The 23,245-nt window shown below is 52.9% G+C and overlaps 12 protein-coding genes across 13 annotated transcripts; 4 read left to right on the top strand and 8 right to left on the bottom strand.

Annotated features, from left to right (window-relative positions):
* The first annotated feature begins 136 nt into the window (after positions 1-136).
* On the top strand, positions 137-1,300 carry J3458_022058 (uncharacterized protein). The gene is made up of 3 exons (XM_007817721.2): positions 137-210; positions 281-598; positions 649-1,300. The coding sequence occupies exons 2-3, from the start codon at positions 488-490 to the stop codon at positions 1,144-1,146; spliced, it is 609 nt and encodes a 202-aa protein (XP_007815912.2). The 5' UTR covers positions 137-210; positions 281-487; the 3' UTR covers positions 1,147-1,300.
* Positions 649-2,327, bottom strand: COF1_2 (cofilin; the record flags this gene model as incomplete). The annotated part of the gene is made up of 4 exons (XM_007817722.2): positions 649-1,842; positions 1,906-1,954; positions 2,010-2,083; positions 2,144-2,327. Coding segments are annotated over 4 exons (447 nt in total), but the record flags the coding sequence as incomplete, so codon positions are not given.
* Positions 2,328-3,069: 742 nt separating this feature from the next.
* Positions 3,070-5,792, bottom strand: HSP60_2 (chaperonin). Its single transcript, XM_007817723.2, has 3 exons — positions 5,461-5,792; positions 5,256-5,397; positions 3,070-5,184 (listed from the first exon to the last, which is right to left on the bottom strand). Exons 1-3 carry the CDS (start codon positions 5,602-5,604, stop codon positions 3,680-3,682), a joined length of 1,791 nt encoding a protein of 596 aa, XP_007815914.2. The 5' UTR covers positions 5,605-5,792; the 3' UTR covers positions 3,070-3,679.
* Positions 5,793-5,908: 116 nt separating this feature from the next.
* J3458_022055 (uncharacterized protein) lies at positions 5,909-7,826 on the bottom strand (the record flags this gene model as incomplete). Its single annotated transcript, XM_007817724.2, has 3 exons — positions 5,909-6,892; positions 6,949-7,526; positions 7,589-7,826. 3 exons carry the CDS (start codon positions 7,824-7,826, stop codon positions 6,368-6,370), a joined length of 1,341 nt encoding a protein of 446 aa, XP_007815915.2. The 3' UTR covers positions 5,909-6,367.
* A 1,014-nt stretch (positions 7,827-8,840) lies between these two features.
* On the bottom strand, positions 8,841-9,427 carry J3458_022054 (uncharacterized protein; the record flags this gene model as incomplete). Its single annotated transcript, XM_007817725.1, has 4 exons — positions 8,841-8,872; positions 8,929-9,185; positions 9,249-9,301; positions 9,353-9,427. The coding sequence occupies 4 exons, from the start codon at positions 9,425-9,427 to the stop codon at positions 8,841-8,843; spliced, it is 417 nt and encodes a 138-aa protein (XP_007815916.1).
* A 499-nt stretch (positions 9,428-9,926) lies between these two features.
* On the bottom strand, positions 9,927-11,060 carry J3458_022053 (uncharacterized protein). The gene is made up of 3 exons (XM_007817726.2): positions 10,960-11,060; positions 10,769-10,898; positions 9,927-10,718 (listed from the first exon to the last, which is right to left on the bottom strand). Exon 3 carries the CDS (start codon positions 10,705-10,707, stop codon positions 10,264-10,266), a length of 444 nt encoding a protein of 147 aa, XP_007815917.2. The 5' UTR covers positions 10,708-10,718; positions 10,769-10,898; positions 10,960-11,060; the 3' UTR covers positions 9,927-10,263.
* Positions 11,061-11,424: 364 nt separating this feature from the next.
* Positions 11,425-12,413, bottom strand: J3458_022052 (uncharacterized protein). The gene is made up of 2 exons (XM_066122902.1): positions 11,915-12,413; positions 11,425-11,863 (listed from the first exon to the last, which is right to left on the bottom strand). The coding sequence occupies exons 1-2, from the start codon at positions 12,059-12,061 to the stop codon at positions 11,528-11,530; spliced, it is 483 nt and encodes a 160-aa protein (XP_065972123.1). The 5' UTR covers positions 12,062-12,413; the 3' UTR covers positions 11,425-11,527.
* Positions 12,414-12,461: 48 nt separating this feature from the next.
* On the bottom strand, positions 12,462-14,403 carry J3458_022051 (uncharacterized protein). Its single transcript, XM_066122901.1, has 3 exons — positions 13,518-14,403; positions 13,211-13,447; positions 12,462-13,147 (listed from the first exon to the last, which is right to left on the bottom strand). Exons 1-3 carry the CDS (start codon positions 13,848-13,850, stop codon positions 12,782-12,784), a joined length of 936 nt encoding a protein of 311 aa, XP_065972122.1. The 5' UTR covers positions 13,851-14,403; the 3' UTR covers positions 12,462-12,781.
* A 2,041-nt stretch (positions 14,404-16,444) lies between these two features.
* Positions 16,445-17,852, top strand: J3458_022050 (uncharacterized protein; the record flags this gene model as incomplete). Its single annotated transcript, XM_066122900.1, has 3 exons — positions 16,445-16,899; positions 17,145-17,777; positions 17,831-17,852. The coding sequence occupies 3 exons, from the start codon at positions 16,445-16,447 to the stop codon at positions 17,850-17,852; spliced, it is 1,110 nt and encodes a 369-aa protein (XP_065972121.1).
* Positions 17,853-18,318: 466 nt separating this feature from the next.
* Positions 18,319-18,486, top strand: J3458_022049 (uncharacterized protein; the record flags this gene model as incomplete). The annotated part of the gene is made up of 1 exon (XM_066122899.1): positions 18,319-18,486. One exon carries the CDS (start codon positions 18,319-18,321, stop codon positions 18,484-18,486), a length of 168 nt encoding a protein of 55 aa, XP_065972120.1.
* Positions 18,487-19,161: 675 nt separating this feature from the next.
* Positions 19,162-20,225, top strand: J3458_022048 (uncharacterized protein; the record flags this gene model as incomplete). 2 transcript variants are annotated; one of them, XM_007817730.2, is made up of 3 exons in its annotated part: positions 19,486-19,643; positions 19,736-19,976; positions 20,031-20,196. In XM_007817730.2, the coding sequence occupies 2 exons, from the start codon at positions 19,486-19,488 to the stop codon at positions 19,968-19,970; spliced, it is 393 nt and encodes a 130-aa protein (XP_007815921.1). In that variant the 3' UTR covers positions 19,971-19,976; positions 20,031-20,196. The 2 variants fall into 2 exon arrangements, with proteins under 2 accessions (XP_065972119.1, XP_007815921.1); XM_066122898.1 differs by lacking the exon at positions 19,486-19,643 and adding an exon at positions 19,162-19,213 and having other exon boundaries at positions 19,736-20,225.
* A 106-nt stretch (positions 20,226-20,331) lies between these two features.
* RVB2_2 (RuvB-like protein 2) lies at positions 20,332-22,187 on the bottom strand. The gene is made up of 3 exons (XM_007817731.2): positions 22,117-22,187; positions 21,825-22,051; positions 20,332-21,734 (listed from the first exon to the last, which is right to left on the bottom strand). Exons 1-3 carry the CDS (start codon positions 22,123-22,125, stop codon positions 20,549-20,551), a joined length of 1,422 nt encoding a protein of 473 aa, XP_007815922.1. The 5' UTR covers positions 22,126-22,187; the 3' UTR covers positions 20,332-20,548.
* Between the last annotated feature and the right edge of the window lie 1,058 nt (positions 22,188-23,245).

The following is a 23,245-nucleotide window of genomic DNA, read 5'->3' as shown; positions in this document are numbered from 1 at the left end:
CCGATAAGATGGTCAATGGCCGGTAAAACTTCGTATCGGGCACCAGCCACAGCCGCTTGACTTTACTCATCAAGTTGGAGTTGCAGACCCAGAGGTCCGCAAATTCTCATACAATTTAAATACTCGGTACGGAGTAGTTTGTTGCAACTAAATATGAGGAAATAGTTCCATGCTTGCACAATAAAGAAAAAATATGCAACTCTTACCAATGTATGTCGTCGCTGGTTTGTTGTTGACGCCGTCTTCGTAAGCCCCACTGCTTACCTAACCCACTCCCAAGCTCCCACCTCACTACGCAACACTCAGCTCGTGAAGCATCACCATTTATACGACTCTACAGAATATCTGTCGCCCAGTTCGTTCAACGTATCCGAATCTGCAACAAGTCACGGAAACTCGCCATTCCCGTCGACAGCATCCCGCCCTCCACCACCTCTCCACGCTGACCCTTTAACCCTCTCCCCGTCGTCCCGCCGCCAGCATCACCATGGCGGAAGCAGCATTCGCCAAAACGTTCCTCTCGACACTCGACTCCCGCCCAATCAAGCTCTCCGCAGACCACGTCGAAGATGCCAAATCCTTTCCCCCCCGTCCGCCCGTACGTTCACCCTCCCCCCCTCATCCCACATTCCTAGCTAACAACAGCAGTACATCCTCCCCCGGATGCCCAACCCCATGAGCAAGCCCAAGACCCTGCTCCCCGGCCAAGAGCGCAGCCTCACCGTAACCCTCAAGTCCCTGCGTAACCCGCCGCTGGACCTGAAACTCACCTCGCAGCCGCTCAACACATCCATCCTCGACATCAAGACCAAAGTCGCACAGCAGACGGGGATACCAGTCGACAAGATGAAGATTCTGCACAACAAGCGGCCGCTGACGGACAGCAAGGTCCTCAAGGACGTGGCGGGCGACTCGGATCCGCGGGTAGAGTTTTCCGTCATGGTCATGGGCGGCGCGGCGGCCGTGCAGCCCGAGAGCAAGGAGGACGTGGTGGCCAAGGCCAGCGGGTGGGACGCGCTGACGACGGATGCCTTCTGGGACGACCTGAAGGGGTTTCTGCAGCAGCGGCTCAAGGACGAGGCCGCAGCCGCCGAGTTGGGGACTTTGTTTAAGCGGATCTGGGAGTCTAGTCGTTCCGGACATTGACTCGATTCTACTGCATGACTGTATGATGGCTAAGACGGGGGGGTACTAAATGTCGATGTAAAACCGTGTCAAAATGATGAGCATGCAACGATACACGCACACCAAGGAGCTGGGTTGCAGCGACGTTGGGGCAAACAAGTCACCTATGATCCACATCCGGCGTGAAGTCATTTCTGTCTTCCTATGGCGTTGACACCAAGACTCACACATCTAGCAGCTACGACCCTCCACCGACATGAAGAATCCCAATGCATGGGTCACCATTGTATAATTTGCATCCATCATGTTTAAAATCCTCCACCATCGCCGTCGTCTCTTTTTTTGCGTCACAACTCGAGTTGGCTTTTTTTTTTCTCCTTTTCAAGTAGATCAGAAGGAGGGGTGAAATGGGGTTGGTTAAAGATAAGCCATTTGGGTAGCAATGATTCTCAATTCATGCGCTCGTAAAAAGGCGGCGTGCCCAGAGACTTTTTTTCCTTCCTGCGCGGTTGTTGTCATGTCGCAACATACAAAGAAAAATACAAAGCAAAAGAATACACAACAAAAGAACCATGCTTAACCGGCAAGACCCTTGCTGACAGTCTTGACGATGGTGTCGTACTCGATGTCATCGGCGTCATTGGCCTGCAGCTCAGTGGCAATTCCAGTGAGGGATCGCTTGAGGGCCTCCTTGGAGGAAGCGTAGATCATCTTGGGCTGCGTGGTCATTGTCGTCAGGCTGGTGGCTCAGAGGTGGGGTCGGGGATTGTGGCATCTTACCTGAACGCCGGCATCATCGGGGGACCAGGCAATAAAGGTGATTTTGTTTCTGCAGTCAGTCAGCGTGGTTCCCACGGTTGTAGAGCCGTAGGAGGAAGGCATACCGGACACCATCGCCGGCGGCCAGGCTGTACTCAAAATCGTAGACGGCGTATCGGCAGCCCTTTCCAACGGTACCCTGGCAAAAGTTAGCGCAACAGTTGATTGCGAATGAGAGGCAACTCGGATCACTACTCACAGACTTGTTCTTGGTGGTAGAATTGATGAGCTTCTCTCGGAAGTTCTCCCAGTCCTTGTCGTTGGAAGCCTCCTCAATGACAATTTCCTTGAAGTCGTCCGAGAGCTTGAAGATGATGTACTTGTACTTCTTGGACAGCTTCAAGTCATTGTAGGCAGTTATGCATTCCTGCGAAACGGTCGCTCTACATGGGCGCAAGAGTTGTTAGCAGCTGTCCCCATTGTCAATCGTGGCTCTTCCTTGGTGCGCAAACCCCTCCAAGGTCGGCGGGGTACACCGTCGTCGTCATGGGGGGGCGGGTGCGCAGATTGCAGCAACGGCAAACTCGAAATTCTGGAGAATGTATCGAGGACAGTTACGAACCCGGATTGAGACTGGAAAGAGACAGTAAGCAACCAACTACAGTCGCGCAGGGCCGTCGTGGCGGAAACTCACCATGATTGCGGTCAAGATCAGGAGATGGTGCGCGAATGAGGGGCGGGGGAGGAAGGCTGAGTGAAAGAGCTCGTCAGCTTTTGGCGGCTTAACCAACAGCAAAACAAACAGAAAAAAAAAAGGAAGACTGCGGGCGACTGCAGGCAACTGCTCAAGTATTTAAGCCGCGGGGGACAGCTTGGGCTTACATCAGAAGAAAAGCGACCAGGCAAATGTGCGGTGTCGCGATGCAAAGGCGAGGAGGGCGGCTTTGTTTGTTGGAAAAGCACGGGATGTGGACCAGAAGACCAAGGCGTTCAGTTGTGTTGACCACATCATCATGGTGGGGTTGGCCGTGGGGTTGGCCGTGAGATGGCCGGTGCCCCCACGTGACTGGGCCAAGCTCCAGCTTCCCAGCTCTCCGCAGCAAGCATCCATGGCGCCAGAGGGTGAGTAGTTGCATGTGTAACCAGACGCTTCCAATTGCGGACTTGTTCGTCTTTGTTGACTTTATCCGCCGGACCAATTATGGCCTAGAACAGACCCTTGAATGACAGCCACGCCTTGACCGTTGACCATTCGTTACTCTGGCAGCTCTAGCAGCCGCGGTGCATGAACTAACAGCATGACTCTGTTCTGCCGTGGCAACGAAAACGAGCCCTCGGCCTACCCGGAGGACATACAAAAAAGTAAGGTACCTAGGTAGTTAGGCACCGAAATGATTGCCATCAGATGACGAATCCCGTCAGGCTTCCAAATCTTGCCTTCTCACTCAGCACCAAGCGCAATTGCAAACTCGCTGCCTCAAGGCAACCAAATTGTTCGAATTTACAGCATCAAAATCACAGATGCGTGCATAATTCGTCTCTTAGTTGTTGGATTTTTTTTAAACTGTTTTACATGGCCAAGTGCTGCTTGCTATTATACATAGAGTCCGGGCTGGTGAAAAATCTGCAGGGGTATGAAAAATAAAATACATGCCGAGATGTAGAGAGGAGATCGTGCCAGATCACTTGATCCATCTGTCTTTTGTTCTTCTACCAACACCAAATCCATGCCCAATTTGCTTTTCTTTTGTACAACGCCAGAAATGGCAATTTCATCCTCTTGAATTCGTCCATCTTACATCATTCCCATACCTCCCATGCCGCCCATGCCTCCCATGGGGGGACCGGCAGGACCCTTCTCCTCAGGGGCCTCAACAATGGCAACCTCGGTGGTACCCAGCAGGGAAGCAACACCGCTGGCGTCAATGAGACCAGTGCGGACAACCTTGAGGGGGTCGAGGATACCGGCTTCAATCATGTCAACGTACTCGCCCTTGGCGCTGTCAAAGCCCCGGTTGAAGTCGGCAGCGTGCTCGTCAGTGAGCTTGCCAATGACAACGGAACCCTCCATGCCAGCATTCTCGATAATGGTGCGTGCAGGGCGAGTGATGGCGTTCTTGACAATGTTCACGCCGAGCTGCTGGTCAAAGTTGGCGGCCTTGACGTCTCCCAGAGCCTGGGCAGAGGCCTTGATCAGGGCAGTACCACCGCCGGGCAGGATACCCTCCTCAACGGCAGCGCGGGTGGCGTTGAGAGCATCGACAAATCGATCCTTCTTCTCGCCGACCTCGACCTCGGAGGAGCCACCAACCTTGATGACTGCGACACCGCCAGAGAGCTTGGCAAGACGCTCCTGGAGCTTCTCCTTCTCGTACTCGGAGGTGGTGGGGTCGGCGGCGACGCCACGGATCTGCTCGCAGCGCTGAGAGATGGCGTCCTTGGAACCCTCGCCGTTGAGGATGATGGTGTCCTCCTTGGTGATGGTGATGGAGCCGGTGGAGCCGAGCATGTCAATGGTGGCCTTTTCGAGCTTGATGTCGAGCTCATCGGTGAAGACGGTACCCTTGGTCAGGACACCAATGTCACCAAGGATGGACTTTCGGTTGTCGCCGAAGCCGGGAGCCTTGACAGCGGCAACCTGGAGCTGGCCACGGAGCTTGTTCAGGATGCAGACGGCAAGGGCCTCACCATCAATGTCCTCGGCAATGATGACAAGAGGGCGACGGGTCTGCGTGGAGATTTCCAGGGCAGGGATGATGTCCTGGACAGCAGAAATCTTCTTCTCAGAGAGAAGGATCAGGGGGTTCTCAAACTCGACCTTTTGAGCCTTGGTGTCGGTGATGAAGTAGGGCGAGACGAAACCTCGGTCGAAGCGCATGCCCTCGGTAACCTCGAGCTCATCCTGCATGGTCTTGCCCTCCTTGACAGTGATGACGCCCTCCTTGCCAACCTTCTCCATGGCATTGGCAATCATCTGGCCGACGTGTTGGTCGCCGTTGGCAGAGATGGTAGCGACCTGAGCGATCTCGGCGCTGGTAGTAATGTCGCGCTTGTGCTTGTGGAGGTACTCAACAACAGAGTCAACGGCAGCCTGGATACCACGGCGGAGATCCATGGGGTTGCAGCCAGCAGCAACGTTCTTTACCGTCTCGGAGAAGATGGCTCGGGCGAGGACGGTGGCGGTGGTGGTACCGTCACCAGCAACATCGTTGGTCTTGGAGGCCACGTCCTGGAGTAGACGGGCACCGAGGTTCTCAAACTTGTCCTTCAGGGAGACGGCTTTGGCAACGGTGACGCCATCTGTGCAAAGGGAGGTATTTTCGTATTAGCTGAAGTCCCATGACACGACTTGTAGAGAGGCATAAACGCACCCTTTGTGATCTTGGGGGAGCCAAAGCTGGACTCAATGAGGACATTTCGGCCCTTGGGTCCCAGAGTAGTAGCGACAGCCTTGGCCAGGGTGTCAACACCGGCCAGGAGAGCGGCGCGGCCCTCGACTCCGAACTTGAGCTCCTACAACACTAGTTAGACACGTTGACATTATACTTCGACGATTGGAGCTCGCGTCCTTCTCACCTTGTGAGCAAATCGGAGCTGCTGACCAAGACCGGCACCGGCGCGATAACGGGAGGCAGCAGAGGACAGAGCCGTAGCCCGCGCCCGTGAGCTCAATGCACGCTGCATCTTGTATATATTAAAAGGCAAGAAAGGGGGGGGCATTAAAGTACAAGGAGGAGAGGGACAAGTGATGCAAGATGTAGCTGGCGAGAAGCAGCTTTTTGGTCAAAGATCTGGGGGAACCAAGGAGAGAGAGGTGGAATTGCGGTCTTGGTTGCAATTGGAGGTGTTGGCACCCGCAAAAAAATTGTCACGGACAAGGGTCGGAAAAACCTGTTGCCACGGAAGACGGCAGTGGCAGGTTCGTGAGCCGCAGACCACAGTTCCGTTGCACTCGGCAGAACCGCCCCCAGTCTGCAATTCGGACCCAGAGAAGGTTCTGGCGCCGTTGCCGAAATGTCGGACAGTCGATTCGTCCACAACTCCACATCCTCAAACGACAACATGGTCACGACTTTAATGCTCACATCGAAACACGACCCCGGCCGCCGATGCAGGATTTCAGAGCATCGAGCGCCTAGTTATACTTTGAATTGAATAATTCTCTATATCCCCAACCTCGTCTCAAGCTAATTCACGTGGCTGTGTTGCTCCTCATTCAGATTCTCTCGTCTAATTCAATACACTTGAAGATGGGCAGATACCAGTTGCCTCAGATTTGTTCATATGCTGGAAAAGTGCTGGAGCAATTTTGTCACGTCGTCGTGCAGGCTTTTACCCAATGACCGCCAAGGTCGTCCTTTGACCCAAAAATTAATGATGCGCTGCAACCGCTCACTGAGTATCGAGCGTCGACATGATGCCGAGAACTCATGGTTCATAATACATTACATTGCGACTGAGCCATCAAGAGCTCAGATTCTTGCTAGTTTTGGGTAAGTGATGTCGTAATATCAGTAAGCTTAGTTTCTTCCGCACCAGCCAGGCCAACGAATGGATCTCCAATTCGTGCACCGTGCGCTGTAGCCGGCTCGGCTTGCACTGCTCCCTCCTTTGCGCCAGCAGTAATCGGTACCGGTTGCGCAACGCTTTGTTTCATGAGGCCTGGGTCCAGTGCCAAGTAGGGCTCGTATGGACTTGTCATTGCGAAAGGCATCCCCATGTGGAAAGAGGCATGTAAGCAGTCCTGGTGATCAAAGCTAAAAGCGGACGGATGCATTTTTGGTGGTAGGCTCATCTGGTACATGAGTGGGTGAGACCAGTTTTGCAAGGCAGCCATCCTGTAGCCGTGATGCGCGTGTTGAGGGATGCTGGGAAAGGCGACGTGCCCTGGTGTTATTGCTGCGATGTTGGTCTCGAACGATTCGTTGGGCGAAGCTGTGCCTTTGGCTGGATTAGCACCAGACTCTGATCCATGCGAGAAGTGTCGGCTGTGAGTGGGTTCCATTTCCTGAACAATGTGTGAGCATGAGTGCCTTTTCACTGGCGAATGTTCTCGGGCCTTACCACTGCCTCATGGCTGACGTGAGGATGCTGAAGATGGGGCGGCAGGCCTCGTGTGTCTCTCACAGCTTCAACTGGGGCCACAAACTGCGGCGTAAAGGTCTCATAAAACTCCATGGAGCCGTTTAAAGATTTTGAGCTATTCCGTGTCATTGGAGTGGGGGAGTCTTGGCGATAGTCTCCCTCCTCTGAGCCAGCCGAAGAGCTGCCCAGCTCAACCTCGGGTTCCATCGACTCTTCGTTAAAGGGAAAATCACCCGGGATACTAAACTTGGGGTCGTCAAGTCTCTCGTCAAAATACACAGGACGGGTAGTCTCGACGTAGTCGCCCTCGGTGTCTCGGCGGACGTATCCACGAAGGTTAGGATCAGCTGGCGTCGCAGAAGACCTCTGAGTGAGAGGCGGGACGAGATGGCCTTCAACCAGGACCTCGCGGCGAAGACGATTGATGTGCTGGATTATGGCAGCTCCCGACGACCCGGGATGGAAACGATGAGCAATAGCATCCCAAGGCAGCTGGAGCTTGTGTCGACTACACTCGTAGTGGATGTGCAGTAGCAGCTTCTCTGCCATTCGTGGACCTACTCATCCGTTAGAAGCGCCCATGGAGGAGGAGGACGGCGTTGACGAGACGGAAACATACGATTCCACATAATCAGGTTTCGGCCGGCAACGCGTCCATTTCCCTTTCGCTGCTGGTCTGTCGGGAGATGGTGCGAATATCGGGCAGTTCGCGGCGTCTCAGTCTTGGTCGGTGAGCTGGGAACGCTCGACGACACGAGCGATGCTTCGGCACTCTGTGTTCTGTTTGCCGATCTGCGGTCCTTGGCCGGGGACCGGCTTTTGCTTGCATTTGTTTTTCTGGCAGGTGCCGAAACCATGTTGAGTTTGACAAAGAATAATGGGAAAAAGGAAAATATGCCAAGAAGGGCCCGTTTGTCAGCAAAAGCGTTGGTTGGGGTCAGAGCAGGTTGAGACGACTCGCGGCGAGAAGTGAATTGCTGGTGAGAGAATGAGGCCCGTCACACAGTAAAAGGAAAGGAAATAAAAAGAATTTTGTCAGGTGTGCTGTTGGCAAGAAATGCAAACTTGGTGGTGTGGACGAGCAGTGAATACCCAATTTTGTGTGTGCGTGTGAGCAGGCTGTAAGCGAGAACCAAGTGAATTTAAAGGAAATAGGACAACAGAATATCTTAGGTGTTTTAAGAACATGTGCCTTTCCGTCTGGCGTACGCATCAGACGAAATTCGATGGGCTGTGAGAAGGGAGGAAATGCGAGAGCTATGGCAGAGTTCGAGGGTCTCTGCAACCTTTGCCTGGCTAACGGCTGCGAACCAGCAGTTGACAGGTGCCGCGGCTGGCAGGCAAGTGTCAAGCCTACTATGAAATAATTAAATTTATTCAAATTCTCTCTAGTGTATAAAATGAATTGATCAAGTCACCAGGGTCCCCAGCCACACAGAATATGCACATCACTTCGTCGACTTTGTCGCCCATTGCGTGTGAGAACCGTCGAGTCTGTCTGTTCGTTTGCGCCAGTCCTGGCTCACTCGCATTTGGATTTTCTGATCCTCTTGTCCATATTAAAACTAAATCCACGCATGCGTCCCATTTGTGTCCAGCCCGAGTTCAATCTTTGATATTAAATATCCCGTAGGCCGTCTAAGTTGGCTCCTAGCAAGCACCGTAATACTTGTCTAACCAGCACCACCTTAGGGTGCACTTCAAAAGCAGCAGCATGTAAGAGACCTTGATTCTCATTTAAATCCCAGTCTAGAGCAATATCACCGTGCCAGCTCGACGTATCCCCATTATTCCATTGTAGCCTCGTCCCCATGGCCCGTCACCAAACGTCACCCATGTCCATCCGTGCCAAACAAATCAGTCCCAGGACCTTACATTTCGCCATCCTCGGAAGAGGGAGGATCTACGCCATCAGTTAGCACGATCCTCACCCGACTACATGCCCGCCAAGCTACCAACCGCTTAGATCAGACTCCGAGTCCTCTTCCTTCTTGACGCCCTGCTTGGTCTTCTCCCCATCAGACTGCTCCTTCTTCACGCCATTGTTCGCCTTGCCCCTAGTCTTCTTGGCCGAGCCAGGAGTACGGGCAGCAGGAGCCTTGCGCTTGACTGGCGTAGACTGGGGAGTGGGCACGGCTCCATCGTCCACAGTCTTGGTAGGTGACTTGGTGCCGCTGACACCGTTGGCTTTGAGCATGCGCTCGTACCGCTTTTGCCTGTTGGTATGGTCAGCTGGGATTCTGAAAATGGAAACAAAGGGAGTTTACAGGAACACGTACGCGGCAGCCTTGGAGACGATTCCAAGCTCTTCGGCAACGGCAGCAAAGTCAGGCTAATATGTGTTAGCTGGGGAAAGAGGGACACAGAGAGCGTGCCTACTAACACGGCCGTTGTTGGTGTGTCCGATGCAGGAGACGAGGAACTTGACCTGCTCGGAGGGATCCTGGGCACCGGGCATTTTTGCAGTTGCTGAGTGGACTTGGTAGGTATTTAGTTGCGGAGAGCTGACGAGGCTTGCTAAGATGAGCAGACGCGGCGAGTAAACGTGGTGTAGGAAGTGAGACGCTGCGGAATCTGTGAATGATGGAAGAGTGTTAAAACGGACGGCAGAAGTTCAATTGTAAGAGAGTCGTGTCAGGGCTTCGTTTCCATGAGGCAAGATATAGTAAGGTGGGCTGAGAAACGGGTAAAGTGAGCGGAAAGTGAGCGGACAACACCACACCACCCACGTGGATTCGACATTGGTCTAGGGAGCAGGGAGCAAACGAGTCTATTCCATTGCGTGATTTACCATGTCTGGGTGACTTACCATGCCTTATTGTCTGGAACCTGGAGTATCGTGATACAATCTATGGTAGAATACATCTGCTTACCATGAAGTATACACGAGCATACTATAGTATATTATAGTATTATATCAAAGCATTAAGCGTGATACTGTAATATATCATATTATTAAGCGTGATATCCAGGCACCTGATCTGGTTAAATACCCTTTACCTCCCACTGCATTGTTCGTCAGAGCACCAACAGCGTCTCCCGCCATGGACATCCAAACTCTACGCCTCAGCCATCACGTTTCAAACCACACTAGCAACGGGGCATCAACTGCAATAATATAGCCTCGGGTTCAAGTTTAAAGCCAGCAAAGAATCCATGTCCTCGTGTCTGCCCCCGAATCAACTCGTATTAACTTGGCTCAGCTTCATTATACCACTCCACCATCAGCCCTCAGACTGAAACTCCCCCATCGTAAACCAAATCCGTCGCCGAGTTCCAAGCAAGCCCAATGTCTCAAATCTCAACGTCTGCTTCAGCCTCAACCTTGGCCTCGCCGCCATCATCGCCGCCCCTAATGAGATCAACGTCATCGTCCTCCCCAGCGTCGGAAGCCTCCTCCTTCTTCACCTTCCTGGGGGTCCTCGGAGCCCTCTTCGTAACCTTTCCATCGCCCGACGGCCCCGTGGCGCCATTCTTGCCAGGCTTGCGGGGGCTGGGGTTGCCCGAGGCCGGCTGCTGCTCGCGCCAGCCGTGACGAACAGACATCTGGCGGAAACGCTCCTTGGCACACTTTGAGTCTTTGAGGCCCAGGTCAGTGGCGACCTTGTCCCAGTCCGCGTCGGGCTTCTGCGTCATGTTGTCGAAGACGGCTTTGATGAAGCGCAGTTCGCCGTCTGTGAGGCCTGTGGGCGCCTCTCCTTCTCCGCCGGCAGCAGCAGCCTTGGTTTTGCGCGGCATTTTTTTTTTGTCTGTGAATTGTTAGATGGGAGTATTTGTTAGGTTTATATGTAAAACGCACGCTTGCTGAGTCAAGTTTGTGTTGATGGCTTGCTGATAGCTGTGGTTGGTGTTTGATGAGAAGGTGACTGGTTGTGATGGTTGTGACAGTTGATGAGAGTGCGGTGCAAAAATTGGCGATTGTGAATTGTCTAAGAAGGGCATACAAGTGTCAGATTGAGAGCTAAATTATATACTGAACTTTTGGCTTGCCTTGCCCAGTGACCAGTGTGAGAAGAAGGTGAGCAATCAATTGATGGCTAGTTGAGAGCACGGCAGCGGCTTGAGGAGAAGGGAGTGCTGGTTTTATGCAGCCGCAGCGGCAGGTGCAAACGCAGAAACAGTGCAAACAGCCGTCTCAGTAGTCCGCAATCATTATCAGTATCCATGCACAGACGGGATTGTAGGCAAACCAACAGCCCTGCCAGCGCATCTGGCCGTCTTGCCGTCACTCTCACCTACAGTCTGTGGCAGAATATATTTACACACCGAGGAGTATGCCAGACACCAATATGCTACGATTTAGTATAATATAGAGCAAGATAGCCAGGTACCTGATTTGGTCAAATACTTTTTGCCTCTCGCTGTATACGAGCAAGGCCACACATCATATGAAATATTGCAGACATGTCACTCGTGGGTCCTCAAAATCCTAGCAAAAGGCAGAATCGTCAATTCCCTATTCACGCAGTGCAAGTGTCTCATCAAACACCCAGCCAGCCCGGGGTATAACCTCACGCACATCAGCACCTCTTACCCGCCACGACATGCGCAGCAGTATCTAAAACAGCTCTGCAGGCTCCTCCTCGCCCATCAAAGACTCCTCCTCAGCCAAAAACGACCCAACTTCAGCATCCAATTCTCCGTCCAGATGCTCATTCTTCACCCCAACCACAGTCTCATCGTCCGCCAATTCCTCATCCTCCACCTCCTCCACCTTGATGCCTTTTCCCTTGGCCCTGCCCTTGGGTTTTGCCCGACCACTGCTCTTCCTGACCTTGGTGGGGCTGTCGACTGCAGAAGCAGAAGCAACCTTGTTGATGGGTGTGCGAGAGGTAGCAGGCGTGTCAGTGTTGGTGCTTATGCCCAGCTTGCGCTTGACCTGGCCGAAGCGGACCTGTTTCCCAATCAGCATGCCCGCACGATAGGAAAATGAGGGAGAATATACCTTGGCGACATCCGCATTCTTGAACCCCTGCTCCGCAGCCACGGCGCTCCAGTCAATGTCGGCCTTGTTGCGAGTATGCTTAACAATGGCAAAGAAAAACATGGCCTCAGAGGCAGTGGGTTCCTTCTTCTTGGGTGTTTCAGGCATGATGGCTGGCAAAAAGTTAGCAAAGCTGCCGTGAAGCTCCCGTTGGAATCGTCGATTACGAACCGATTCTCGAGTGTTGACGCTGTGGTGAAACGCGGATGGGGCGGGCGTGTGTGTGAATGCGTAGAGGAGACGGCTCGGGTTGTGAAGTGGTCAGCTTAAAGGCGTATAGGCCAGCTTTATGCGATGTTTTGCAGTAACGCTTATTTCACAGTTTTATTGTGAGGGGGGGGAAGGGAGTTTGAATGCACATGATGAGTGACAGAGTGCGGTTATTATAGGACGTGAAGAGGGGGGGAGGCCAATGGAAAGTGAATTGAAAGTGAGTTGTGCAAACACATCTTTTATGGTCGGCGGAGAGTTATCGGATGCGCCGTCAAAGTCAGGGGGCCGTATCAATGTACAGGAAAACAGCTCCTGAATGCACTTCTACATCAGGAGCAACACCAGTTCCAGCCACAGCTAGCAAGTGTTTATTCGATAGTCGTCGTATTGCATTCTCGTGGAGAATAATACTATTAGTATACAATTTGCCAGATCCCCAACTCCATAATCAAGTCAACCGACTCAAGCGAATCCGTCACCGCAGCATTGATCTCAGCCAAACTTCGTCATAAGTCATACAGCAAGTTAAAAGGTTCATCCATCCATTCGCCATTATTTTATTTTATTTTGTATACACACCATCACACCTCGAGAATCCACAGCTTTCACAGGGTATTAAAAAAGCTGCGGATCATGAAAGCGCTCGTTCCACTCCTGGCCGCAGTCCACCACCGACTGAGGACCACTGAGGTCGGACGGGTCGTGGCTTTGGAAATCGGTGGCTGTGGTGCAGTAGCTACCCAGGTCATAGGCAGCATCAAAGGCTGAAAATGCCGGTGAGTTTGTGAGACTCCCAGAGTCTGTGAAAAGGTCCGAGTTGTTGTCCATCAAGGGTGAGAAGGCGTTGGAGTCTCGGTGTCGGCGCTTCTCGACGGCAGCGGGATGGATGGACATCATGTCGTCGCTACAGGGTGTGAGGAATCGAGCGTTCAAGTCGTCGTTGTCACCGAGATACGGAGACGGCAGCGAGGCCGGGGAGTACTACTGAGGTATTAGTGATGCTCGTGGCTGTGTGATTCCAGAAATCGGCGCCTCGTGGCATACCTGAGCGAGAGAGGCAAGGCTCACGCCAGATTCTGACTTGATAATGGCGTCCTTCTTTGACGCGTGGTCCTTTTTGGAAGGCTTGGACACTCGATCCTTTTCACCATGGCGGCCACGCTTCTGGGGTTCATGACCAGTGACGGTGGCTCGGAAGCGAGAGTACCTCATTCTAGCTGCATGTCCGTTCGTAATGGGCTGCAGCAGAACAGGATCCTGGGCGACTTGGTTCCAGTCAATCTTGAATGGCTGTTAGTGCAATCCATCACACACACACACAGGACACGGGTTGTTTGGAGCAAAGACTAACATCCTTGAGATTCTTCTGCTTCAAAATGGCAAAAAGGAATCGAGCCATAGCATTATCACTGTTGGGGGACATTTTGGCGAGTTTGATGTTGTTGGTAAGGATGTGAAGCGGTTGGTTATACTGAAGACGTCTTGAGCTGACGAGAAGCAGCCAGGCGAACAGCAGATGAATGACGGGCGGAAACAGGACCCGTAGATATAGCCCGCTGCGAGACGACACCAGGCAACTTGGGGACGCAGCGACGGCTTGCAAAAGAGACGCGCGAGTCCAAGATTGGTTGAGACAAGAAGACCAAAAAGTGAATAGTGGTCCTGATGAGTCAAGGTTGAACATGTATCGGCGCTACTACAAAACCAGTTCGGCGAGTTGTGTCGAAAGATGGTCACCAGCCGAGACAGCGATCCGATACCAAAGTCTTGAGGGTTCAGAGAAGGTCTTTGCTATACGAGTAATTCCGGCGGCATGCCTTGCGCAAGACCAAGGTCAAAAGGTGACGAATGTTGGTACGAATGATGATGTGGTCTGAGGAAGAGTTAGGAAATCTGGCCTTGGGGAAGAGTTTGCGTTTAAAAAGGCATCAACATCAGGCAAAGACGGAGGCGTGTGGGCAACAAACAAATATCTGATGAAGGGGCCATGGGAATGGCATTGACGGGGGGGGAGGGGGGTGTATGGAAGTCTGGATGTCTGGATGCAAGAATCCAGGAACCGACGCCGGGCCACGGCGCCGCTGGTGGGCGTCTGGGCTCGAATTGGCATCCGGCGTTTGAATGATTAGTCTGAGATGAGGTTCCCAAGCGCACGGTTGCCTGGTGCCGCAGCCATTGGGGGAATGGGGATGCATGCTGGATGCCGGATGTTGGGATTTGGGATGATGGAGTCGAACGTGGGCAAGGATGTTGGATGGACGGTGCTCAGGTGGGGACGCGAGGCAGGCCGGCAAACACTGAAGCATGAGGCACAGTGGCAACTTTACAGCGCCCAATGGTGGCAGCCAGTCAGAGTCAGGGTCTGCACAGCGCGTAAAGTGCGTAAAGTGCTTGCAGCAGCGGCCAAGGCTCCACTACCATTTGAACCGACAGGTGAACAAAACATCGCCGGATTGCATCGAGTTACTCCGTACATACGCTCTTGGTTGTCAACTGGTGTAAATCAAAACTGCAATCAACATACCGTCTGTCGCACTGCATGACTGCGCCATTGCCCGCATATTTAGGCATGGCCCCCCTCTATTCGTCGTCGTCGCCCTTGCTACTGCAGCAACAGGCAGCATGCCCCGTGCCAATTAGCGCCGTCGCACAGTTCAGGTCCGTCGTCGTCGCAAGGCCAGTTGAACGTCGTGACGTCTCGATATAACTGCCACATGCAATCCCATCGACAGGGGATGACTTTTCTGGCATGGACTGAAACCAGTGTGACTCATCTTTCAATCCAAAGAAAGCAAAAAAGAAAAGAATAGCCGAGGGGGGTGTGCTGCGGTGGCCTTGGAACCTTGCAGTTCATTCCGTCAGCCCCGGCAGACCCATCCATGATGCGCAGCCAAAAGCTACCACAAGTCCTACCTCGATTGACAAGCCGTTCTTCTGTGTCAGCATATATACTACTATGTTGCTATCTCTCTGATTTTTATATGAGAACAATTAGCCACTTATTCGGTTCCTGGCCCGAGAGAATTGGCCGGGGTAGAGTGTAGTCCGGTAGATGGAAAACAGTTCCCAAGAGTGTCTGCCACAGTGTCCCAACTCAATGGAGACGGCTTGTGAAACCTTTTTTTTTTTTGCATCTCCCCCCAGAACCCATGGCCTCATTTTCTCAAGGGATGCGTCAGAGCTGGAGCGCAGAGGGCCCTAGCACACGCCCATGACACCGATGGTGTCTGGTCGGCTGAGGCAGCGACGGCGTCATCCCAAAAGAGGGGCAGAGGCAGCAAATCATCACCATGGTGGAAGACGAGTGACGAGTTGTATTTTCGCCTCCAGAAACGCTTGAAAGACGCGGAAAATTTGTGCCTGTATAAAGAGGACATTTTGAAACCATTGGGAGTCATTATTGTGGTCTTCATGGTCGCGCCTCAGCCGTATCCTCGGCCAACGTCTTGGAGGGGATGGGGTGAAGTGCTTGGGAGACGCGACGGGGGCGCGAACTTTTTGCGGGAACTCTGGGCCACTTTCCACGTCCAAGGAGCGAACTCACGTGCAAGGTACGTACCTGACACAAGGTGGCTTGTCCCGCCTCGCACTCGCACTTCTTCTTGTCCGACTGGGTGGCAGGTTGCTGACTAATCGTTGGGGGTGGACAGACATTCTGCCGCATTTCACCGCCACCTGAAGCCCTTGACGTCGGATGGTGGGTGAAGAGGTGCATTTGTCAGCTGCCTACTCCCCAAGGTGGATGGAATTATTGCTGGGCTGAGTGGCTGCATGGGGATGAAGTGAAGTCTCTAGGTGTGCGGCCGGTATAGGGTGGCAAGATACGATTGTAGGCCTGCAAGTTATCTTGTGCTCTTGCACAAATGGAATAGATATTTTTGAGGTTAATCACGAGGATATTGCCGCGATAGACTGTAGATTAGACTTGACGTGTTATGCATATACTGGTGTGTATTTGGCGATGCTTAATCCGTGCTTGGACGAGGATGAACTGTCGTCGAGCTGCAATGCTCCATGCCGCTGAAGTTCTCAACCTGCACCTCAGCTACGGAGTACGGTCGAGACCTAGCACGGCTAAACGCCGTTTCAACTCCGGCTAAGTCCAAGCATCGGCCTCAGCACAGGCTACATGTACCGCTACATGTCCGGTGTGTATTGGTGAAATTGCTCCGAGAATGAATTTGGCAAACAACTTGTACATTCGTCATGACGAGTTATTTTTATTTACATTTTCTCCAGCTTCCTCTTGCTGTCGCAGCGACAGTTGGACAGTACACCATGAGCCAACATGGCTCGACTGCAGCCGGAACATCTTTGGTCCGCGTGCCGGCCTCGGCTCCTGCTCCCGCGGGGGCCACGGGCCCTCAGCGCCTCCTCGATTCCCCCCAATCGCCTCCTCCAGATTCCCTCGAGCACTATCTCACTATCAATTTCTCGCACCAATCCAGCCCGCCTCCTAACACGGTCTATCCGCGGCTCGGTGCAGAACCACGCTCGCGACTTGTACCGCTTGAACATCTCGTAGACAATCTCTCGCGACCACGCTGGCCCACCCCATTGGGCCGTTTTGGAGGCACCATGAACCCCAAGAATTGGAATGACCGTGCAGACAAGGACTTGTTCTTTACCATCTTGTCCGTCAAGAACATTGGTGTCATCAGCGGAGCGGAATGGACCACCATTGGCAACCACATGCGAACCTTGGGCTACGGCTTCACCAATGAGGGATGTCGGTATGTCTGATGCGCCTCGCCGTCGCTGTCAAGCTGCTTTATATGTCAATGGTTCGCCTCGCTTTATTCTGAGCTGGTGTCATGCGACTGCAATTGGTTCCCAGTGCAGGCAATGCTACTCTGCCTGGTAGCGACACCGAAGAGCCCCCTCGAGTGAGGCCATGCCCGGCTGTGTAAATGTCCCGATGCGCTGCGCGTACTGATGGACTGATGATTTGCCGTTCCTTACTGACATCATCCCATAGTCAACACTTTCAAGGCCTCCGCAGGTCTCAAAACAAGGCCGAGGCAAAGAGCACTGCACCAGAGATGGCTCGTCGTGTTGACCCAACCTTGAACCCCATCACTCGACGACCAGGTCCGGGCAGAGGCCGTCCGAGGAAGCTACCTGCTGCTGGCGCCGAAGCCGAGTCGCCCGTCGACGGAGCAATCAGTCCTGCTTCTGCTTCTGCTCCCACTCCAGCTGCTTCTGTTGCTGCTGTTCATGCTCCCAGCACAATTCCTACACCCGGGACAACGCAAGAGGGGAATACCGCAGACCAGCAGGCAGCCCAACAGCAACAGCAACAGCAGCAACAACCACCATCACCGCCGCCACAACCTACCAAGTCAGAGTCCGTCGCTGAAACAACACCAGAATCCACTGCGCCACCAGCAGAAGCATTGGCGGCTGCGGCTGCGACGGAAACGACAGACGCTGCAGACGGGGCGCCGGGAGAACAGGACGGCGACGCTGATGTAGACGGAACAGAGGAACCCCCCGTCAAGCGCCAAAGGCTAGATACGCAGGAGCTGGAACAGGAACAGCCGCTCGACGATGAAGCCGTGTTGGCACTGGCAGCACACAACGGCGCCGCGGGATCTGATTATCCAGAAGAGTACGTCCCCCTGTCTTGTACCGTAGGCACACTCGCACTAACGACTGTCAAAGTTTTAGCTATGGAGAGGCATGACGTATATACACACATAGATATTTGATGCTTCACGTCATTGGTTTCAAGGCAACGGGATTATGACGGGAGGCTGATGGGACCATGGTCTGTCATTTTTATCATTGGGCTTTATGTTGCGACATTATTACTTTACGGCACGCATGTACAAAACAGCAGTGTATAATAATTTTCGGGGCGGCGGGTCGGTGTGTGCTGGGTAGGTTATCGAGGAGAGTGTACCATCTTTGAATTGGATGGCAGCTGACAGGACTGGTTGTTAACCGTCACTGTTTGCCGTCACCTGCAACGCTGTTTTAATAACAACTGTCCATCCGCCTCCAACCAGACTCCTCCCGCGTCTTCAACATCAACAAAAAGGCCAAAATTTACCAGTTTCACACTCGTCTTCAACGCCTTCCTCGAACTTTGCCCCTTGAACGCACCATCTGCCGCGCCTCAGCTCATCACAACCCTTTGCTACGACACGATGGCGCCCAACGGCCACTGGAACGACCCAAACTTCCTCCACGACCTTGTAGTTGCCTTTTACGAGGCCGGAACCGAAGCTAATGCCATGAACGCCGAGATTCGCAAAGATGTCGCGGCCCGCATGAGGGCCCGAAAGCACGAAGTCACCTGGGAGGGCATTCGGTGAGACCTGCAATTTCATCTACTTCTCATCGCAGCTGCACTTATTCCCTATAAAAGCCATGACTAGCCCACGCTCACGCTGCACTTGTCTATTCTTAACGCACGCCGCTCATCTTCCTCTCGCCACTCAAACTTATATAATAGGAGGAAAAAAATACCTAGGTATTTAACCAGGTCAAGTACCTGGCTATCACGCTTTACATGATAATATATCAGTGTATACTTCTTGGTGGACAAATATATTCTGGTGTAGACTATATCATCCCCATGCTCTGCCGGCTCTTCCTCTCACAGTTTTTCCCTTTTACAAACCCCTCTCACCTCTCATCACAGCTGCACTCCTCCCACCTCTCAGCCATATGTAATTCCCGTACCAGGCCCGGCTTTCCCCCTTCACAATCTCTGCCTTTTACAACCCCCTCTCACCTCTCATCACAGCTGCACTCCTCTCACCTCTCAGCCACTTATAATCCCGTACCACGCCCGTTCTTCCTCTTTCACAATATCCGTCTTTTGCAACCCCCTCATCTTTATTCTTCGTTTACATTCCACCTGGTTCCTCATCTGCTTCACATCAAAATGCCCCGTCAGATAATGAAATGGGACCAGCAAGTCCATGAGGATATCCTCCTGGCTGTGTTCAGCCAAGTCAACTTGACGAATGAGCAAATGACCAAGATTATGAACGAGCTGCGTGCTCGCGGGTATACTTTTACAGAGAGTGCTCTTCGGTGAATTTCCTTCTTTTTTCATATTCTTTATGTTTGTATTGGCGTGGTGGTGAGCTCTACGCTCACATTGGGCCGAGTTTCTGCTCACTTTCCTTCCATCACTCACCCTTGCGCCTATATAACCGTTCACTTTCTCTTCCTCTCCGTCTGCCAGTCCCCTTCCTCTACACGTCACTATCCATCTCCGCCCTGTAACCATCTTCAACCACACACATATTTCTTCATCTCGTGCCTCGGACGCAACTTTACCTTCGCCTCTTTCAACTCTCATCATGTCCCGCCCCCCAGTCACCCACAAATGGGACGAGAATTCTCACCTCGGCCTGCTCCGCGCCATGATCGAGGTGGCCAGGCCCAACAAGGATTTCCTCGTCAAAGTCGCCGAGCACATGCAATCCCAGGGTTTCAGCACCACCTTTGGCGGCGTCAAGTACGCTTCCTCCCATCTTCCCAATCTTCGCTGCCTTGGTCTTCCAACCTCCCCCCCGAAACTTGATTCATCACCACTAACACCCCCACCAGCCAGCACATCCAGAAACTCCGCCGCACCCAGGACTCGCCTGAGAAGACCGCCAAGACCGGTAGCGTCCCGGTCACTCCCACCAAGGCCACGCCGAAGCGCAAGACCCGCGCTCCCAAGACTAAGCCTGCCGAGTTCGACGACGCTGACGACGAAATCACCGTCAAGGAGGAGCAGTACTATGATGATGACCAGGGCGAACCTGAGACCAAGCGTGTCAAGAAGGACGCCGAGTGAAAGAAGGTGAATGTCTCGAGGTGTGTAGCTGTGTGCTGCGGGCATTGACTAACTGTCTAGGATTCGGTATCAGTGACTACGAGGCTTGAGTGTCATGTTGCTGTGCTTTTGGGATGGAGACGGCTATTGCTGGATGGAACTTTGCTTGGGGAATTATTTGACTGGACACAGGGCCATTGAATTATGCTATTGGGGGGGGGATTGACATTATGGTGCAGACAAAATAAAATGCGTACTATTGACGCGTTAGGCTGGCTTGCCACGGTAAAACTTTCAAGTCTTTGTGCCTGCTGCCTCATCCATATTAACATTCTTCTGTGACATCCGGTCCCAAGCACCGCGGGGAAAGAAGGATGGAATTAGAAAAAAAAGAAACCGGGATTTATTTAATATTCGTGATCTGATCGGGTCTATTCAGGCCTTCCGTGCCAAATCTTACAATACACAACGCACAACACACAAAACACAGCGTAACGTAAGCCCAACTTGCTCGGCATCAAGTTTTCGCCCCTAGAACGCCATCCAGCCTTCATCTGCCAAGAAAAAAAAACCAAAATTCATCTCGCTCTCCTATTATCCTAACTAAGATCCATCTTCTCCGTGGCGGCAGCTGAGCCATTCGTCACCGACAAGTCCACGGCGCCATCGTTGCCAATCAGACGCTTCTCAGAGTCGGTCACAAACTTGACGCTACGTGCGGGGTCGTAGAATAGCTGGAAGCTGCGCTGGACGTCCTCAACGCTGACTTGCTTGGCGCGTCGCTTGGCAGAAACAAGCTGTGATGTGCTGATGAGGTTGCTGGCGTATCGGAGGCCGGCTTCGTGGCCAATCTTGGTGAGCAGGGCCAGGGCGTCGGGTGAAACGTCGATTTCCTCCTCTTGCGCGCGGATGGACAGAATTTGCTTGATCTCCTCCGAGGCATAAGGGTGGGTGTTGATGATGACGACTCGGTCGAGGAAGTCGATGGGCAGGCCGTGGGGGCTGCGGTAGTCGGTGCCCCGGATGCGGGAGTTGCCGCGGTTGCTGGCCATGATGACAATGGGGGCCAGGTCGTCCTCGAGAGCGCGGTTGATGTATGAGAAGCATTCAATGTCAAGCATGTGCACCTCGTCAATGAACAGGACACCGGGGACGATTTCAGCCTTGCCCTCCTCCTTCCACTCGCCAACCTTTGTGTTGATCTGGTCTCGAATCTCGCTTCGTATCTCGCCAGTGTCGCCAGAGAAGAGGGCAAGGAAGCCCTGCGTCCTCGAGTTGATGACGTCAATCTCGTGGAGGGTAACGGTGTGCACGACTTCCTTGCGCTTCTGCAGTTCGCCATCGGGACACTGCAAAAACTTGGTGTCGACGCCCATGGCATCGTAGTCGCGGGAACGCGCGTACGACCGGCCCAGTTTCGTAATCTTGCCCGAAGACTTGTCAATGGAGATGATGTCGCCGGCCATGACGCGCTCCTTGGTCATGGCATCAATCATCTTGCTGCCCATGTCGTAAACAGCCTCCATGTCGGTTGTCTTGATGGTGAGCTTGCCCTGTTTGGTGCTTCCGGTGACGCTGCGATCAACCTGAATCTCGACAACCTCTCCCTCCATGATTTCGCTCTCCTCCTTGATGCGGACACCGATAGACTTTCTAAAGGCTTGCGTGAGGGCCTCGGTCTTGGACATTTCGAGGGAGAAGATTTCGGACGAAGCGAGCGAAGTAAAGGGAACATCGGGGCCGAGGGACTGCGCCATTCCCATGGCAATGGCCGTCTTTCCGGTGCTACAAGGTTGAGACGGTGTCAGCACCCCAGAAAAAAAAAAGTTTTCCCTTGCACACGTTGCCTCGTCTTCCCGTTCATGGCGTTCCTACCTGGGAGGGCCGGCAATCAGAACCGCACGGCCGGCAATCTTGCCATCCTTGATCATTTGCAAAATCACAGCAGCAGCCTTTCGGGCCTTTTCTTGGCCAACGAGGCCTTGCGACGCGGCTCTGGGCTCGAGACTGGTGGCATCGACGCCCAGGCCGCGAATGTGCGAGTGAGCAGCGATGAGGTTGAGGCCCCGAAGGTCCTTGGACTCAGAGACGGTCACTAATGGCTGCAGACAAAAACAGTTAGTTTCTAGCTGTTGCGATTTGGCGGCGGAGTTGTGGCATGACTTACGGCAGCCATGGTTATGGTGGTTCTTTCGAATTGGCTGATGTTGGCGGAGGGAGATTGCACGAGGTCGAGAGTGTCAAAAACCAACAGTCAAGCTTTCACCCTCGGAAAATTGCCTGCGACAGCCTCGAGCCTGCAGCTGGCGGTTGCGCTTATGCAGAGCTTTGGACCGCTTGGGATCGCTTTGGACCAGTCATGTAAGCGCGACCCATAAAAAGTTTCGCGACTCGGTTTCCGCCCAAACGGGTTCAATGTTCCCTGATTTCTGCCACCTGATTCGCTCTACTAAAGTCCCTTCAACTTCACGCAGCACTACAGTGCCAAATGCGCAAAACCAGCTCTGTATAACACGTCCCAAGTCAACTGCATAGCATTTAAAAACGCCCCGCAAAGGACGCCCGCAAAGGGGGATGATTTGGTTAGCTAGGCTTACTTTCATGTCCATCACACTTGAGTGCTGAGCAGCTGACTAGACTTCCACTCCCTTAAAATGCAAACCATGAAAACAGCGTTTGCACCTGTCGGCACCTGTACATATTCACTGCCATATTGGAACCTACAAGGCACTTTCAGTGATTGATATTGCTGTTTCCATGTCACATGCTTCTAAGGTTATGCCCCAATACAAGAACATATTGCGTTGCCACATCATACCGCGACTCTGCCTACCTAAGAGCCACCGTATTTCCAACACCCAGAAGGAAAAGAAGAAGTATTTACGTGCCATCAGTAAAGAAAAGCACGGCACTCGAAGCTCGTTTATCTGCATCACAAATCTTTGTTTGCTCTGCCGCAACCTTGTCAGCCGCCAAAGCCACGTGACGACTGGCCAGCTGTTGAAGCAGGAGCAAAATGGTGCGCAGGTGTCGACGACGGCCAGGCAACTTTCGTCGCTCTGGAAACAGCCCATCTAGACCTCGGAATCAATATTTAGCTCTATATAGTTCCTACGAGCGTGACAGACGAGATCGCGACTATTGCGACAGGCCACGAGAAGAGACGTTGACATCAGCAACAGACGAGCCCAATCACGACCACGAGACCATGTCTTCGTTCCGCAACAACGCAAGGCCTACTGAACATGGTGTGTCACTTAATGTCTACCCTGCTACCACCAATAATCCTATTAACA

Source organism: Metarhizium acridum, assembly GCF_019434415.1.
Source record: "Metarhizium acridum strain ARSEF 324 chromosome Unknown scaffold_587, whole genome shotgun sequence".
In the NCBI taxonomy this organism is placed as follows: Eukaryota; Fungi; Ascomycota; class Sordariomycetes; order Hypocreales; family Clavicipitaceae; genus Metarhizium; species Metarhizium acridum.
This window is presented reverse-complemented; position numbering and strand designations above follow the sequence as displayed.

Bases quoted from the DNA above. Each gene is read 5' to 3' on its own strand.
- J3458_022058 (XM_007817721.2), top strand. From the start codon at position 488: ATGGCGGAAGCAGCATTCGCCAAAACGTTCCTCTCGACACTCGACTCC. The intron at 599-648 runs GTACGTTCACCC...TAACAACAGCAG, and splicing joins CCTTTCCCCCCCGTCCGCCC to TACATCCTCCCCCGGATGCC.
- HSP60_2 (XM_007817723.2), bottom strand. From the start codon at position 5,604: ATGCCCCCCCCTTTCTTGCCTTTTAATATATACAAGATGCAGCGTGCA. The intron at 5,398-5,460 runs GTGAGAAGGACG...CTAGTGTTGTAG, and splicing joins AGCTCCGATTTGCTCACAAG to GAGCTCAAGTTCGGAGTCGA. The intron at 5,185-5,255 runs GTGCGTTTATGC...CCCTTTGCACAG, and splicing joins CTCCCCCAAGATCACAAAGG to ATGGCGTCACCGTTGCCAAA.
- J3458_022053 (XM_007817726.2), bottom strand. From the start codon at position 10,707: ATGCCGCGCAAAACCAAGGCTGCTGCTGCCGGCGGAGAAGGAGAGGCG.
- J3458_022052 (XM_066122902.1), bottom strand. From the start codon at position 12,061: ATGCCTGAAACACCCAAGAAGAAGGAACCCACTGCCTCTGAGGCCATG. The intron at 11,864-11,914 runs GTATATTCTCCC...ATTGGGAAACAG, and splicing joins AGAATGCGGATGTCGCCAAG to GTCCGCTTCGGCCAGGTCAA.
- J3458_022051 (XM_066122901.1), bottom strand. From the start codon at position 13,850: ATGTTCAACCTTGACTCATCAGGACCACTATTCACTTTTTGGTCTTCT. The intron at 13,448-13,517 runs GTTAGTCTTTGC...CAGCCATTCAAG, and splicing joins AGCAGAAGAATCTCAAGGAT to ATTGACTGGAACCAAGTCGC. The intron at 13,148-13,210 runs GTATGCCACGAG...ATACCTCAGTAG, and splicing joins GCCTTGCCTCTCTCGCTCAG to TACTCCCCGGCCTCGCTGCC.
- RVB2_2 (XM_007817731.2), bottom strand. The intron at 21,735-21,824 runs GTAGGAACGCCA...TCAACCTTGTAG, and splicing joins CTGATTGCCGGCCCTCCCAG to CACCGGAAAGACGGCCATTG.